We start from the raw sequence: 18,480 nt of genomic DNA on the forward strand, positions 1-18,480 counted from the left end.
CAAGAGCCAACCTGCCCTTGTTATCTGAACCCTTGAAACAAGGCTACAAATGTGGCCAGGCAGATCCCAAGGCCACTGAGACTTCCTTCGCCAGCTTAATGCAGCAGTTCAGTCCCACACTCTGGTGGCACGACACGACTAAAGAGTGGCCAGCTGCACATGGCCAGAGGGGTGAACAGACAGGACAGGAGAAACCAGGCCGTCCCACGGGGGAACTATTTATAGCCCAGTGTTCCTTCACCTCCACTTCACCATGTAACAGTTTGGCTGGCTCAGCTTGGGGGAAACTGTGTTCTTGTCAAAACACGCATCAGAAATATCCCAAATCTGAAGACATAATTGGTGAGGAGGCCCAGGAAGGATTGATGGAAACTTCTTCTGCCAGGCTAATGGGCCCAATCTGCCTGACCAGGTGAGTGTCCAGACATCAGGGACAAGGGCAGGATGACTGATTGGTATTCACCTTTCCCCAGGAAACAAAGCCAACCCAACGGCAAAGATGATCAATGTATATTTTAAAAGAATGTGTATACAAACAAACTCCCTCCCATATGTTACTGGGTCTCCTCCAAAGGAAACAGATTAAATCAAATGCCTACCAGGCACTCGGCACTGTCTCAGGCTGTGGGAATCCATGGCCCTTTCTCAGGAAGCTTAAATGCAAGTTGGGAAGGCAAGATAAACATGAGAGGAAAGGTTGGGTATCAAAGCAAGATATACGTAATGAGCCAGAAGAAGAGTGGTGCCTATCATGGGTCTTTCAGGAGAGGAGAGAAAACTAACTCCAAGCTTCAACATCATCAAAGAAGAAGGAGATGGGGTTTGAACCCCACCAAAACAGAAATAGAGGAACAGAAAGAAAGCATTCCAGGCTGGGGGTAGTATGATCAAAAGTGTGGCAACAGGACTACATGAATCACATTTGGAGAACAGCAAATAAACAAGTTTGGCTAGAGCAGGGGATACATGTGCAGAAGACAGAGTCAGAGACTGCCAAAAAAAAAAAAAAAAAGAATGGGTTTTTCTAGGGTGTCTAGTATAATCTTATTTTACAGATGAGGAAATGGAGGCTCAGCAGGGTTAAGTGATTCACATAAAGTCACACAGCTAGTTAACAGTGGGAGATGTGCTGGGAAAACAGATCTGTCAGTATTCAATTAAGAATCTGAGCTGAGAGTCAGCTGATTGACTGCAGAGAGGCCAAGGAAATATCATCACTCTAGAGTGACCAAAACAGCACAGTTTCCAACCATGAATGCTGTTGGAGGCCGTGGGAGGTGCTCAATAAGGGCTTGCTGATGACATTGATAAGTGATCACTGGATAATTTCAGAGAAGTCCTCCAGTATCTCTGATTTGATCCTCTCCTCAAAATCTCGTCTTGACTGGGGTGTATCAGTGGGGAAAAAAAATAGTCCTGTCACATGAAAGTCAAGGGGAGTCTCAAAGAATTTCAGCTCTCTAACCTCTCTGCAGAGCATGGTACAAAGGGCAGAAAACAAACCCCCTCTGTGGGTGGCGAGTGGGCTGGAAGGAACACCTGTTTTTTTCTTCTTTCAAGCCCTGTAATCTCTCTTCTCTTTGAAGTTGTGAGAAATCAGGTGCTTTGTTCATTTCCAATGTAAAGGAGATGGGACTGAAAGGTTAAATGTCTCAGGAAGGTGACTCAGGGATGGGGACTGGGCAGAACCCAGTCACCTCACCCAAGCAGCACAGGAGTAAGGAAGAGAAACTGGCTGGTTCTTGTAGTTCAAGGTGGCTGGTGCTTCATTACATGCTGGGGGGCAGGAAGGAAGGGGTCACGACATGCACATTTCCAGAATTTCCCCCAGGCCATTTCTAGGGTTCTCCAGGGGTTGACCAAACAACTGGCTGATATGGTCTCAAGTTCTAACTCAGGAGCATAAATAAGAAATACAAAATGCAAACAACAACCACCCCGCAAAAATGGATTGCTATTAAAATCAGACATTTCAAGGAGGCACAGAAAACCAACCTTCAGTAACTGGCCATCTCCAGTCCCCAAGAATAAAATAGTCCTGTTCATTACCACGGTGCCATAAACAGAGGTCAGGTCGGAATGGATCAAGGTGGATGATGCAATTGGCTGAACTCTTTCAGGTTTATCCCCTTCTTTCTGAACACATATACAAACGCACAAAGAGAGAGAGAGAGAAAAAATAATTTCTTTAAATAGTAATACTTCTCATTATACAAACAAAATGTCATGCATGACCTCTTAGGAAGGACCCCACTCTGGACTCCAAATACATTTTCCCCAACAAGATCCCCAAGTGCAGATGTCATCCCCTTTATAGGTGAAATCACCATGCTTGCCCAACCCACAGAAAGCGATTTGTTTACTATGTATTAACATGTATTGATCGCCAGCAGCGAGCTAGCCATCCATTTAACACTCTCCCAGCTGATGTATGAAGCCGAGTTCTACTTTATTGCCAAAAGAGAGCCCACTGCTAAATCGGGAGGGAGACCATCCTACACTTGGCTGTTTGCAGTAGCCTGCCGCAATTCATTTTAGCTAGGCATTGGCTTCCGTGACGTTAAACACAAACATTTCCCAAGATGCGACTCAGAGGATCCTATTGGGTGGGATGGCAGAGAGGAGGGATTTTGGATGGACAAGAAAAGTGCTCTGGGAAGCCCAAAGACAAGGTAACCAATTCAGAGGGCAAAGAGGCCAAGATGCCACCGTGGACGATGGGCAAGACACAACCACAGGGCTTAAGAGGAACCCCAGTAATAGGGCTGGACCCGGAGGAGCTGATGCTTTTAAAGAGGAAACGAAAAAGCCAAACTCCTAACCCGAAAGCATTTAAATTGTCTGAGGCTTTGAGTGCATGTAATCATATGCTTGCTCCTGATCATTAAATAAAGCCCCTCTTTAAACCCAGAGCAGAGAGAGTGCCGACCAAAATGTCTTTTTCCTTTTTGTTTAAAAGGAATGAAGTGCCTCATGCTGCTTCCTGCCTTCAACGACAGGAAACTGAGTTTGTTACACAAATCTCTGGAAGATAGGGAGCTAGAAAGAGCCAGTGCCGTCTGTAGCTACTGAACACAGTGTGATAGCACACTTTATCTGCCAGAGCTGGGTTCCCAACTGCACGAAGGTTTTCAAAGGCACATTTCTGTTTCAGCCAATGAAGAACCTGCAAACTTGAGCTAAGCAGACCAGCAACTCCTGAAATGGCCCTGTTTGGGGAGCAGGGAGGTAGGTGGGCAGGGGTAGACTAAGTCTTATTAACTTCATTATATTATTGCCGACAGTGTTTATGTCTTTCAATTTATGTCTTATTAAATATTCATTATTTTTAAACCCACCAAGTTTCATTACCATCTAAACTAAATGGATTCATGGACTAAATTGATTTCTGAAGCCTTTTAAGTGCTGTCGTTATTTCTTTGTTGAAGTTGCGCTGTGAGGAATAGATAAGCTAGCCGGGATCTCTCCAATGCCCTGATCACTTTTCAAGGAAAAGATGTCATAACCTTAGAGAAAGTGGCTTATTTGCATAAAATATTCTATAGCGAATTCAGTTTAAGAAGATTTTTGGAAAAGCCCATTAGAGATTTTTTTTCTCTTCCTGTTAACAGATAGCACTTTTTCAAGCTGCAGGAAAGATGAGGAACTGTCCTGTTAAAATTGAAGTGAAGGGAAAAAAAAAAATCTCTGTGGGTCTAAGGATTGGAACAATAGGTCACTGTTTAGATAAGGAAGCCTCGTGACTATGAGCAGAAGAAGAAAAATCAGATGACCTTTACATTAAAAAAAAATAAAACCACATCACACATCTTGCTTTAAAAGAAAACCAGAATTGTTCAAATGTAAGATCCACTGACCACCGCTATTATTTTTATTAAATATTTGAGTATCGCACAGAGGCTAACTCAGTGAATTGGACTTCTAGAATGTCTGGGTTTCCAGAATGTTCCACTGTCTTTGACTGGGGCACTCCATTCCCTGTCATCTCATAACACAGAGAGTAGAGCCTGTGGCTTCTGGATTGTTCACAAGGACCAAATGGGACACTGTACTCAAGTGTTTGTACTCTGGTATACAGTAGATGCTTCATAACATACCTACTCTAGTTAGCAAGAATAATGATGTCATGGGTGGCCTTTGCTAAGGTGGCATGGGCATCCTGTTTGTGAAAGGCTGGCTTCAAATGACAGAGGCATCTCAAAAACTGATGGGGGACAAGGAAAAAAAAATGGCTCCAAATTGCCATCACCCCTGTTCTATTGTCCTTCCCTGACTTCTGACTGGTTCTCAGCAATTGTATTTTTTCAAATTAAGTCCTAGATCAATAGCATAGGTATGGAGTACAACCATTAAATCCATGTTCCCAAACTTGAGAGGCTAATGATATAGAAAACCTCCCGGGAATCGTTTGCATTTGAGTGTGGTTCATATTTATGGGTGATGGGCAATGACCTAACCCTGTTGGGAGTTGTTTTTCTCAACTGTCTGATAAGGCTAATGGGCCTGATTGGTAGGGTACTTATGAAAAAGAGGAAATAAATGATAGAAGTCAAAATACTATCAATAAGACCAACTAACATGTATCAATACTTTCTTGGTGCCACCCCTTGTATTGTGTTTTATCATCTTACCCAGTAGGGGCAGTATATGTAGTGTGCCAGATGGCCTGGGTTTGAATCCTGGCTCTGTTCCTTTCTAGATAAGTAATTCATGCTCATTAGTTAACCTCTCTGTCACTCAGTTTCCTCCTTTATACAATAGGAGTGATGATAATAGCATCCATTTGTTTTGCGCACCAAAGGAGTAAAGTTCAGAAGGGTGTCTGGCACATGGCAACACACAATCCATACTTGCTATCATTTCCTTATTTAAAAAACACAAACACCGTGGCCGTTATTCCCACCTTCATTGCTGAAAGAACCCTAATTTTGTTTAGACAGTAATAAACCTAAGCATGTCAGAAATCAAGCCAAATAGCAACTCCATTTTCTATTGTCAGATACTTGCTTTCCTACCCCACAGAGCTAAGTGTGGCCAGTTCTGGTGTCCTAGTTCTGGGCTATGAGGTGTAAGATGTCCACAGGAGGGACTTTTGGGAATAGTTACTTTCTCCATAGGAGAAGGCTGTTGAGGAGAGCCTAAGTGCCATCTTATCTCACTTCCTCCCCTGGAATACAGTAGCTCCAGGCAATCATGTGCAGATTGGCGGCAGCCATTTTGCTTCCATGAAATTCAAGATGGCAGATGAAATTAACAGGCTAAGCCTGGTGAAGGGGAAAGACAAGAGACCCTAGGTTCTTGAGGACACCACTGTGCCACAGACCTCCAACCTTTAAACTTTTTGTAAGTTAACAACAGGTACCATGGTTTAAACCACTGATGACTGTGTTTTCTGTTACCTGGAACCAAAAGCAAGAGTCACTATCTAAGAAATGAGAATCATGACTTGTTGGACCAGACACTAGGCCAGCCTGGAGAACCATAGCCATGGTCGGGATTTTGTAGCCAATTATAAGAGAGCCTGGAAGGAAATAGGAAAGAGGAGGCTTGGGCCTCATGAAAACCCAAGGGACTGCTCTGGCTGAATGGAAATGGATTCTTTTGTGTTGGAAACACACAGAAATGGACAGGTCCCCGTGAATGGAGAAAGGAGCCCTCTGAATGGCTTTCTTATGCTCATTTCAGCAAATGAAAACAAAAGAGAGACAGGCTTCAGAGAAACCTTCTCACAAAAATGAAGTTAATACCTAGGGAGCCACACAGAAAAAGGGGGGAAATAGTGCAGCCGGCCCCCTGTGTCCAGAAATTATTCTTACTCTTTTTTTTTTCCAGCCTATTTTCTATCTTGCCCTTCTCTCCCCTTAGGGCATAATGGCTAATGTTGCTCTCAGCCTATTCTGTCTAGTTTATTATGTGTAATTTATTTCTGAATCCCAGCCTCTGCTTGTTCGTCTGTGTGTAACAAGGTTAATGCCGTGTAATGATGCTTTTGCCAGTTCTGCCTTTCATGACAAAATCCAATCTTGATTTAGCTCTAAACCTTGTCTCCCCTTTGGGCTTTCTTGGTTCCCTCAGAGTTGTCATTCTGCCTCGCCTTCCTGCCATGTCTAACCATAAAGGCACACCTACACTTAGCCCGCTCTGAGGGAAAACTTTTCTCAGCCAGAGGAAAAGAACTATCTTGTCTCTAGTGATGTTTGGGCTGAAGGAGTGGAGCTCTGGGTCACCAAGACTACACACCAAGGAGTGTGCTGGTGCACATGTGTGCACACACACCTGTGTGTACTCACATGTGTGCATGCATGTACCTGTGTACACACATGTGTGCCTTGTGTGCATGCCCACATGTGTGCACATGCATCTGTGCATGTGTGCATGCATGTGTATATATTGTGTATGCATATGTGAAGGTATGCATGCGTATGCACATGTATACTTGTGTGCACACGTGAGCATGCGTGTAAGTGTGCATGTGTGTATGTGTGCATACATATGTATGTGTGTACTTGTGTGCATGCGTGTTCGTGTAAGTGTGTGTGCATGTGTGTACATACGCGTGAGTGCCTTGTGTGTTGTATGTGTGCACGTGTACATGTGTACGTATGTGCATATGCACATGTGTATATATACAGGGAGCAGTGATTGTGTCATGAGGACAGCTTGACCTTCCTGCAGCTCCTTTGCACTATTTTCCATTGACAATAACACTCTCCTGTTGTGCACTGCACAACTCTAGAGGGCACCAGTTGCATACTCAATGTTTACTCAAACATTGAGCAACGCTGCGGCCCTGCTCCATCGTGTGACAGATGGACAGACTCGGGAGGTGGAGGTCAGGTGTTCACAGCCACACTGCTGCTCTTGTGGCAACGCCCAGAGAAAATGTGCAAAACGCAGGGCCTCTGTGTCAGGAGCCCAGCGAGAGGCAGGCATTTTACCTCCCGAGGTGTTAAAAGGACTGGTGTATGTTGGTTTTTCCTTATAAGGACAAGGGCAAATACCAACTGGGTTCTTATTAATTTCTTACACATTGATAAAATGCTTCTCTTGGGCAGTTAATTCTGCTCTGTTCCCATGGGACGCACATGTTTTTTAAGCGGTTTCTCCATTGTTTGCTATTCCTGACTCACACAGGGGTCCACCTGCAGTTAGGAAAACCCTGACAAAGCCCTGCACCCAAGTTCTGGCCCCTGCTCTGGCTCTTATAGGAGGCCATCAATATGGGCCAGTGAAGTCCCCAAATGAACCTCAGTGACCACATCTGTAAAACGGATGTGGTAATATCACATGCCCTGCCTGTCCACATTATTTCGAGGCTCCAATGAAATCCTGTGTGTGAAAATAATTAGCAAATGACCTTCCTCAATCCAGGGAAACCGAATGAACAATTATTCACCCAAGTTAGCGACTTGATTAGCCATTAAGACTCCTTTCTCTATTCTTCTGGAGTACACAACATTGATCAGGTTCTGACTAAGTTTATGGCATCTCTCTGCTCCTCTGTGGGATGAATTTACATGGGGGGACTCAAAGGATCAAAAGAAAACGTTCAAAGTTTGCAGGAGGAACGAGGCAAGGACAGCAGTTCAGGGACACCCTGGGCAGCCCTACCAGGCAGCAGAGTGCTGCAGGTTGCGTTTCTCACCCTCCCACCTGCTCCTGCACCCCCTCCTCCCCCCAGGGCTCCAGTGACCTCCCACCTGCCAGTCCCATGCACCCTTGAAGTAACCATCCAGGATTTGTATCCTTTCTCCTCCTTGCTTCACACCCCACTGTTTTCTGTGTTGCTGAAAAATAGTTGTCCAGACTCATCTCCCCACCAGCGCTGCTCCTCTCTGGTCTTCCTCACCCACTTCTCTCTTCCATCACTCCCCCTGTCCAGTATGTGAAAAACCTTGGCCAAATTTCCCAGCAATCTCAGGGGCTCTACCCAGCCCACGCCTCCATCACCCCCCTGATGATCTACAGCAGAGTCTCCTGGCCTCTCCCTCACAGCCACCATCTATTCGCCATCCAGTAGCAGGGTGATCTTTTAAAACAGAAAATCACTCATGTGGCTCCCTTGCCGGGACTTCTTCCCTGTCTTCCCAGCACACTTTGAATTAAACGTATATTCCTCCCCAGGCCCTACCCAGCTGCTCCCCCACCACTTCTTCAAACTCATTCTTTGCCACTCTTCTCCTCCTTCATCTGTTTCGGGTCCCATGGTGGCTTTCTTTCAGGAACACGTGTCTTCAACATATTACCGAGTTTCTGCTTCAGGGCCTTTAAACCTCCTCCTCCCATCCCGCCTCCCCTTCACTCCCTCACGGGCTGTTTTTCCCCCCAACCTTTCAGATTTCAAGTTAATCTTCCCCTACTCGTGGATGTCGAGCATAGCTCTCCCCGTCCCTACGCCAGTTGCTTATTCTGAGCTATTGCACTCCACTTATTTCCTTCAAAATACTTATTATATTTACAGTTTTAAATTTTTAATTCAGTGTCTATTTTCCAATGGACTGTAAGGTCTACAAGAGTATCTTACTCTATACTCTGAATGTGGCATTCACCAGCATCTGGCATGCAGTAGGTTGTCAATAAATGTGTATTGAATGAATAAAAAAATACATGGATCAATGTTTGAATACTTTCAGTCAATATCTCTTCAGGCAATAGGGGATGTTGCTAAGTAAGCCTAATCATTATAGAATTCTTTAATTGAGCCAAGATTTGTCCCTTGTAAACACTGGGCCTTGGATCTGCCTTGGGGAGCAATAGAGAGCTGCCCCACACCTGTTACCATGTATCCTGGCCTTTTCTATATTTTCTTTTTTTTTTTTTTTAAGAAGTTGTGATTTTTTTAAAAAAGTATTCTTTAGTTGTCATTGGGCCTTTATTTCATTTATTGATATGTGGTGCTGAGAATCAAACCCAGTGCCTCACACATGCTAGGCAAGCGCTCTACCACTGAGCCAAACCCCAGCCCCTTCTCTATATTTTCTATAGTTCATCTATAGTTCATCAACAGCTGGTAAGAGTTTCTGCATCTGTCTCCTTCTCTGTCCATAGACAGTCTACAGACACAGTAGACTTAAAAATGTGGGTCTAAGGAGTAAACAAAGCACTTGACATGTGCTCTGACCAAAGCAAAGAATAATAGGACTATTCTTTCCCATGATTAGAATAATAATTGTATGAACATGGCCTAGCATTGTTTTAACTCCTTAAAATAAAAATTGCTGATGATAGCATGGAAGAGTAGGAAAAAAAGCAAGAGATTTAGAATACACAATACGTGGGTTCAAGCTCCCGCTCCATCAGACAGTCACGCAGTCTCTCGGAGTTTTCTCTGTCCGTCTGTCCATCTGTCCATCCATCCATTATTCATGGAGCACTTGCTGTTGGCCAAGTGCTTGATCTATAAAATACCATGGGAATAAACCCTCTCTTGTCAGAATGAGCCAAGTGGGCTCTGAAACAAAACAAGACACTTTGCATTGCACGTCCTGGTTTCTGAACACTTGATAGCTGGGAGGAATGGTCAGGGCAGGGGCGCCATCATTTACTCAGTTTAGGGGCAGAATTCAGGGACTCCATGAAACAGGATGAGAAAAAAACAATTGGGGGCCTGGGTTGTGGCTCAGTGGTATGGTGCTTGCCTAGCATGTGTGAGGCATTGGGTTTGATTCTCAGCACTGGATATAAAATTAAAAAAAAGTTAAAGGTCCATGGACAACTTAAAAAAAATATTTTCAAGGAAATCTTTATTTTAGCAAGCTCTAACTGAAATGTAGCATCTCCTTTAATTCTGGATTCAGGCCACAGAAGTATTAACTAAACCTGTGACTTTGTCACCAAAAGAAATCAGATATTTTCATATCGCTTTCTAGTTGCTGTAGATATCTCAAAATATCTTTCAAGTTCATCTCTACTTTGAAATTAGGATAGTTACTGCGGCTAGATCTTGCTGGTGCATGTGTTAAGACATATTAACTATATCTCAGATTTTCAAAAAGAATTATGTATCTGCATATGAATATAATTGGTTTACGTTGCAATCATTTAAAAAAATTTTTTTTTATGCATTGAAAACATTCTGAAAAAGGCTCGATGGGCCTCCTCAGAGGATAAAACCTCCAGAGTTAGGAAGAGAAGCACCCGAAGCCCAAGAGTCTGATGCTAGATGACACCCACTGACTCACTGTTACCAGCTGCTCTGGGTGACCCCCTCCTCTTGCCTCAGAGAAGCAAGGGTCAGCACTTGGAGTCCAATTTTTAAAAGGGGTCACCGATGGAGAAAGGAGCCTAAGGAGGACGCCAAGGAGCAATGATCAGGAACAGCTGGTGTGTTAGATAAGTGCTTCTTCAGCCCGGCTGGGGGAGGAGGAGGAGGACAGGAATCCCGCCTCACTGGTAGGGAAGCCACCAGGAAATCTCCTCCCTTGCCTGGCTTCTACTCTTCCTATAAACACAGCTCCAGGGCTGGAGCCTCCTGGAAGCGCTCACCTCACAGTTCTGTAATCACTGCCTTTTGCAGTAGATGATGAGCACTTTCTTCCCAGTTCTGTGATCATTTGCTCCTCAGCATGTGTGTTAGGCTATGGATGCCTGGAAGATGAGCTGACCTAGCCACTCCCCTTGCTGTGGTCTGAATGGGACCCCAAAAATCCATGTGTTGGAAATGTAACGTTAATGGCATCTGATGGCAGGAACTTCGGGAGGTAATTAGGTTTGGACGAGTTTGTGAGGGTAGGGCCCCCACCACGGCCTTACTGCACGCTTGCTCCATAACTCCCCGTGTCATGCGCTCTGCCCTGCTGTGGGTACAGCAGGAAAGCCCTTGCCAGGTGCCAAGCAGATGCCGCACCATGCTCTTGGACTACCTGCCTCGAGAACCAACAGCCAAATTAGCCTGCATTCTTTATAAATTACCTGGTTTCAGGTTTTTCTTTTTTCCCCCATAGCAACAGAGACCACACTAAGATAGCACTCAAGGTACATATAACTCAAATGGAGCTGTGTGCGCCCCCAACAGAGCCTGATACACTCCAGGCTTTAGGGAGCAGATACCCCCCGCCCCACTGTGCCCATGTCCATGGCCAACTTCTGACTTAGAAGTTCTTCCTGGGCGTCCCAAAGGCACCAATCAACAATTACACTCCCCTTCTTTTATTTTTTTTTTGCTTATTCTTTTTTTTATTATTAGTTGTTCAAAACCTTACAAAGCTCTTAACATATCATATTTCATACATTTGATTCAAGCAGATTATGAACTCCCATTTTTACCCCATGTACATATTGCAGATTCACATCGGTTCCACATCCACTGTTTTACATATTGCCATACTAGTGTCTGTTGTATTCTGCTGCCTTTCCTATTCTCTACTATCCCCCCTCCCCTCCCCTACCCTCTTGCTGGGAGCCATTAGCCAAGTAGGTATGACAATTTCCTTGCCAGCGTACCCCATGTTGCTGACATTTTGCAGTGACATTGAATGTAGTTGACCTTGCTCAAGGACCAGGGCGGATTAGGGTGTTCCTGGTTTAACATAATCGGGTTTAGGGCGTTCCCAGTTTAGGTTCCAGGTTTAAGGTTTAAGATTATTCCTGCTGGGAATAGGGCGTATCCTGCTGCCTGAGTTCCCCTTGAGTTCTCACGGGATTCAGAGTATATTTTGGGAGACAGAAGCCCAGTGGAGGTGAATTTGGGCAGAGAACGTGGATTTGGGCAGAGAATGTGGATTTCCCCAGAACGTGATTGTAGACGGCTGGTGTGAGTTCGGGAATAAAGAGTTGCTGTTTGAATCTACAAGGTGTGTGGTGGCTCGTGATTGTGTGCCCAGCCAGACTGCGGCATTTGTGCCCAGCCAGACTGTGGCACCCTCTCCTCCCATCTTCTCTCTCTACCCCATCTACTGTAATTCATTTCTCTCCCTTGTTTTTTTCCCCCTTTCCCCTCACTTCCTCTTATATGTAATTTTGTGTAACAATGAGGGTCTCCTTCCTTTACCATGCAATTTCCCTTCTCTCTCTCTTTCCCTCCCCCCTCTCGACCCTGTTTTAATGTGTCACCAACACTTATCAACACTGCCTTAAAAAGCAATTTCACTTCTTCCCTCCTCTCCACCCACACGGTCACTCCTGGGTCAGGTGTTCGATATCCCCCCATTGGATTATGGCAAATACACAGAACCCATCCGTGTCCCTCTGTACTAGGACTCTGTCACCACTCTTGACCAAAGTGACATTATTTCTTGCCTGGACTACGGCAAAGAGCCTTCTGTGGGCTCCCCTGCTTCCTCTGCAGCCCATCTCTCATCCATTCCCCACAGGGCAGCCATTACTTAGGAACTCAAATCCAATCATTTCGCTTCCCTTCAAAGGCTCTCCTATGCTTTGAGAATAAAATCTAATCTTCTTCCCATAGCCTAAGGGGCCTGCAGGACCCTGCTACCATTTCCTTCTCCTGGGCCGTCCCCTAGTTCTTTCCATTTACTTTCTCCCTGTCCCCAACCACGTGGGCCTTTTGCTCTTCAGACTGACCAAGTTGTACCTGGAACCTGTCCTTGGTCACTCCAGCTCTCCAAGGGGAAGCCTGCCACTGTCCATTCTCATCTTCCTGGAGTCCACTTGACGTCCTTAGAGAGCACTGTCCCCAACACCCCACCTCAAATAGCTCTTTCATCACCTGTTTAGTGACATGCCTCAAGTTCCCTTCTTTGTAAAACATTAGTAACAATGTTTCCCCACTTGGAAAGTGATGATGAGAATTAAGTGAGTTAGAATTGGGAAAGTATATAAGTATATAGTATGTAAATATGTATCTAGTATATAATAAATTTCAGCTCTCATTATATGAATATCTATTTATTTGCTACATGCATATTGTTTGCCCTATTTCCTGCTGATATAAATATTTCCACACTCTGCTGGCCACAGAATAGAAACTTGAGAAATTATTTGTTTCATCCAATGACTGTCCTTCAAATCAGTTGCTTTGCCTCTAGTCTCATCTCATCCACTTCTGAGTTTTCTTTCTAGAACACTCTCCGATTGTGTACACTAATGACCCTGCCGTTATCCTCCAGTGGCTACAGCTAGGGTTTTCACATCCTGCTCAGCAGAAGTTCCTTTGAGATGCCTTGGGGACAGGCATGAGCGGAAGTGGGACAAGCTGTAGGTCGGGGAACCTTTCAATGACCTGCTTCACTAAGAGCCCCCAGCATTTGTAACAGACTCACCCAGGACAACAGGTTATTAATGATTTGTTATTCTTTTGTACCAATGGAGCTTTTGTTACCATCCTCTGAGGTGCTGGGTATTAAACCTAGGAGCACTTTAGCACTAAGCTACATCCCCAACCTTTTTACTTTATTTTGAGATGAGGTCTCATTCAGTTGCCCAAGGCTGGCTTTGAACTTGTGATTCTCCCACTTTAGCCTCCAGAGTAGCTGGGATGACAGGCATATGCCAGGTATTTATTTCCAAGGCAAGGTTTGGAAAGTCAGAAGGTGACTGACCATTGGGATCAAATCTAACCACCTTGGCCCGTCTCATTAAGCCTGTTGCCATCTGGACCTGCATGCTCATTTGTGGATGCTCCTCAGCCAGGGGGAGCAGCCTGTGGCTCATAAGCTTATTCAACATCCCGTTTGTGTGCGCGCCGGGCCCGCTCTCCAGACTCCCTTCTCTGCCTTCTCCACTTAGCTTCAAGACACAGCTCAAGCGTCACTTCTCTGGAGCCTCCCAGGTCCTGCCAGGGAGAGGGTGACACCCCTTCTGGAAGTTTCCAGGGCATCTTTCTGTTAAATGTCTCCTACTGTATCCGACCCTGTGTGAAGGTTTGTTTTCTTCTCACTCTTTCCACGATAGCAGGAGTCAGCAAATCACCACCTGTGGGCCAAATCTGGCCTGCTGCCTGATTTCTGAATGGCCCATGTGCTAAGAATAGTGTTTAGATTTTTAAATGGTTGGGGAAAAAAGAGAAAAAAGAATAATTCATGACGAGTGAAACTTATAAGGAATTCAGGTTTTGGTGTCCATAAAGTTTTACTGGAACACAGCCCTGCAGGTTCATTGATGGATCCTCTATGACTGTATTCACAGCACCACAAGGGAGCTCAGAAATTGTGACAAAGGTCATATAAGGTTCATAAAGACTAAAATATTGATGATTAAACTCTTCATAGGAAAGTTTGCTGACTCCTGCATTGGCATAGTGCCTTGAGAAAGAAATAGGATCAAATTCCCCCAATAACTTCTCTGAGAAAAACACTACATGTAACTATCACATAAACAGTCAAACCTATATGAACACCAACTATAGGATCTGTGAATGTAGGTCACAGTTTTATTTATTTTTGTGACCATATAAAAATTAGCACGTCATCAAAATAGAACAATATCACTAAGAAAAGCTATGAGAGCATTTAATAAAAAACCAACCAACCGTCAGTTGTGGTGGCGCACACCTGTAATCCCAATGGCTCAGTAGGCTGAGGCAGGAGGATGGTGACTTCAAAGCCAGCCTCAGCAAAAACGAAGGGCTAAGCAACTCAGTGAGATCCTGTCTCTAAATAAAATGTAAGAAAGGGCTGGGGATGAGGCTCAGTGGTTTAGTGCCCCTGAGTTCAATCCCTGGTACCCAAAACAAAACAAAAAAACCAACCAACCAACCAACCTACTATTACTATGCTCCTGTTCCAATGAACAGACTATGATATATACAAATTGTCCCCAAGGTGACTCTGTGATTTCTCATCTTCCTCATCTATAAGCCAACACATTTGAAAAAGAAGTGGTCACCAAGAAACTTTAAGGCAGGCAGAGATGATGCCTCAGTATTATGGTCAAAATGTTGGTCATGGTCTGGCTCTTCCATCACAGTGCTTGCTGGGGACCCTCATGTGTTTGTCCCCATTCTTCTGATTAGATTAGAGGTTGGTACCTGTCTCAAGAGCAGCAAATACCTACTCTGAACAAGGGTTCATCATCTGGTGTGAAAAGCTAAGCTGAACCCAATTCTCTCTCTTTCCTAATAATTTGCACTAAGTCATACAGAAAGCTGTTGCCAGTAGTAGCCAAAGCAAAAGGAGAAAGTCTGTCTATTAAGATGCAGACTGGGGACAAAGGCAGGCTGAGCCACATGCAGGTGGAGGCAGACTCTTAAGGAAGCAGGGGAGCCACTTGGAGCAGGACAGAGAGAAGTGCTCGTGCTGAGTCATGTTAAGGTGAAGCCTTGGAATGGGCATCAATCATTTCCTGATGCTGGGTTCCCTGGAGCTGCCTTGAGTTCAGAAGCACCCTCCAGCTCCATATCAAGGAGCCCCATTCATTACTATTACTAATTGTGATAGTCAGTGCCTATGATAGCATTTACTATGGGCCAAGTGTGGCTAATTCTTCATGTATTAATTTATACATCCAGACAATAACCCAAGAAGCAAATAGGATCCTACTTACAGGTCAAACTGAGTCACAGAAAGGTTAAATAACTTTCCCAGGGCTACACAGTTGGTAAGCGCTGGTCCCAGCTGACCTGGCTCTAGAGACTGTGCATGTGACCATTACACAGGACTGCTCCTTTTCCTAGATTATCATGTAATTCCACATTTCTGTCCATGAAATCCTTTATCTTCTTGTTTGAGCTTATTCAAGTAGAACTTCACAACCTACTGTACCTGGGTAGGCTAGCAACTGATACCAGGGTTGATGCTATGAAGAAAAGACCCCAGAGGAAATGTTTAGAGTGTGGAATTGGTTTAGGTGCACAACAGAGAAGAAGATTCTAGAAATTCCTACCCATGCTGGAATAAAATGCAAGTAAACTGTTGTTATGCAAGAATGAAAAAGATGATTAAACTCTGACTTATAGATTTTTGAGACTCAGATTATAAACTCACGAATAGTAAGGCTTTAGAAGGCTTTCTATCTGTTGCCATTGAGTAACTGGGAGGGAATAAGGAATACAGGGGTCATGAAATGAGTAGGGTTCCTTTTATGGCCCTAAGTAAAATGCAATGGGGAAAAAAAAAACAGGATAAGTTCCCCATCCCAGGGGGATCCCATTCTCATTTGGAATACAAGGAAAATGGTTTTCTCTTACCACAGTGATTCTCCAATCTGAGCACGAATTCAAATCTTGTTAAAACACTGAGAGAATCTTGTTCAAACTGTTTGTTTAAACAGTTGTTAAAGCTCCCTACCCCCAGAGTCTCTAGTTAAGTAAGTCGGATGTAGGGCACAAGAATTGACATCTCCAGTAAATTCCTAGATGATATCCATGATGCTGGTCCAGAGACCACACTTTAAGAACCTCTACCCTATAGCATAAAGCCTTTTCCTCTCATATTTGAGAGGCACAATTGTGCCCATTATTAACCACTGAAAACCCAGTTACCCTGGGTTTCTGTGGTCAGAGCTGACTTCCAGATTAGCAACACCAGCAGCCTAGCTGTTCCAATGAGCAGGGATATAAGAGCCAGAATCCCAGAGGATGCCATATTCCCTAGGACTAGGGAAGAAAAGGACTTTGGAGCATCAGAAATTAAGAAAAAAGACAATGGTTGAGGGTTAAGGAAATGAAAGGTGGCCAGGCTCAGGAAGGTATTGCTGCTAACTACAGAAAACCTCTCTTTCTCTAAGATCCTTCATTTATACATTCAACAGATATTTCTTAAGCCCTGACTACATGCCAGACACTATGTATGGGGTTCAATAGAGAAGACCCTCTGAGGTCATTTATACTGAGTGCAAAGAACACCAACACTGACTAGAAGGTGACGGATGGGAAAGTACAAACCCTCCCAGAGCCAGAACTTCAGGTGGTCACAGCTGCAAACAGTGACCTTGGCAGTGGTCTATGTGTACATCCACAAACAGCTGGTCTTATCATAGCCGTTACAGGGGCCTCACCTGCTCCCTGCAGGGTAGACCAACACTCAAACTCAGTCTCTGAGGACAGACAGCCCATGGCAGTGGTTAAAAGCTCAGGTCCTAGAACTAGACCCCCCCAGGTTCCAAATCCTCTGCTGTTTACCAGCTACAGAACCTAACCAAGCTCTCTGGGTCTCAATTTTCTCATCCATAATCATCATAATAGCTACACTCCTTGCCTCATACGGTGACTGAAAATCAACAGAAAATAAGGCATGTAAATTGCTCTGCACAAAACCTGGCCATAATAACCATTCAGTGTGTTGTAGCTATGATTGCTTTTTCCCTCTTTCTAAGTGGGTGCTGTGGTCGCAGTTGTCCTTTTTGAATCTATCCCTGCATATCAGATGTGTGTGTGTGTGTGTGTGTGTGTGTGTGAAGGTAAAAACTCCCCATCTAGTCTACAGACGGCAAATGGCTCAACAGAATCATAACAGAAGCAGAAGAGGAGTCAACATCGTGGGAAGTTTGTGGATTTTGAGGCCCACAGGTCACGAGGCTGGGTGGAACCGAGATACCACTTCTACACACGGCAGTTGGATGTGTCTGGGGCTGCATGTGAGTGCTCTGTGGTTGTATGCATGATACTCAAATGATATCAGCCTTTAGAATGATGTGTGTGGAAGAAGGGGGGACACTCCCACCAGCAAGGGTTGGAATGAACTAGAGGAGTCAGTCCTGAGGACCAAACTACAAGAAAACAGATCACCCTCAGTGTCTACAGAGAGGTAGCCACCATGTTTAAACCACAAGCATCCTCAGGGCCAACAAAGAGCAGCAACAGTCAGAATAGCTTGGAACAATCTATCTTCCCAAACTTGAATACAAACACTTATCTGAGGGTCGCACTGGTGTAGTCATCAGGAGTATTTGTCTCTACAGGGTCTGTAGGAATCACCTGACTTGGCACATTTGGGGACTGCGGTGAACCTGCTGTAGTTGTAAAAGTGCATTCAAAGTTGGTGGCAAGATAGAAAAAGAAACGTCCATGTGTGCAAGCCGCTAACTTGTTGCACAAGCACCTTGGAAATTAATCCTTAGCAGTAAAGGTTAAAGGGGAGACGCAACCAACAGGAGGACAGGAAATAAGAAGAGAACCAAGTCAGGCTTGGTGGCGCACTCCTGTCATCCCAGCAACTTCAGCAACTCGGGAGGCTGAGGCAGGAACAATGTAAGTTGGAGGCCAGCCTCAGCAACTTAGTGAGGCCCTAGGCAACTCAGCCAGACTGTGTCTCAAAATAAAAAAATAAAAAGAGTGTGAGATATTTCTCAGCAGTAAAATGCCCCATACTCCTCCACCCAAAAAAGAAGAGAACCAATCAAGAGATAGGAAAACAACCCATTCAGTTCTGTCCCTATCCACGTTTGAATGAAGATGGAAAATATAGGTGCAGCTAGGAGGAGAGGCAGAGGCAAGCAAACCCAGCTGCTGTGCCTTGCTGCCTGTGGATTACTGGTAAAATGACTGTGTTTGCTCTAAAGGAATCACTGTTGGAATCTATGGAGGCTCCCTCTAGAGTGTTTCAGGTCTGACTCCTGTTTTTTTTTTTTTTTTTTTTTTTTTTT

General features: G+C 44.5%; 1 protein-coding gene across 1 annotated transcript in view; it reads right to left on the minus strand.

Moving 5' to 3' along the window:
* Plxnc1 (plexin C1) overlaps nt 1–18,480 on the minus strand; it is a 147,043-nt gene that overhangs the window by 125,783 nt on the left and 2,780 nt on the right. The window contains exon 2 of the mRNA XM_015482588.2: nt 1,996–2,136. Coding sequence (XP_015338074.2) covers nt 1,996–2,136 — 141 coding nt within the window. The remainder of the gene's footprint in view (nt 1–1,995; nt 2,137–18,480) is intronic.

This window comes from Marmota marmota, unplaced genomic scaffold (assembly GCF_001458135.2).
Source record: "Marmota marmota marmota unplaced genomic scaffold, marMar, whole genome shotgun sequence".
NCBI lineage: Eukaryota > Metazoa > Chordata > Mammalia > Rodentia > Sciuridae > Marmota > Marmota marmota.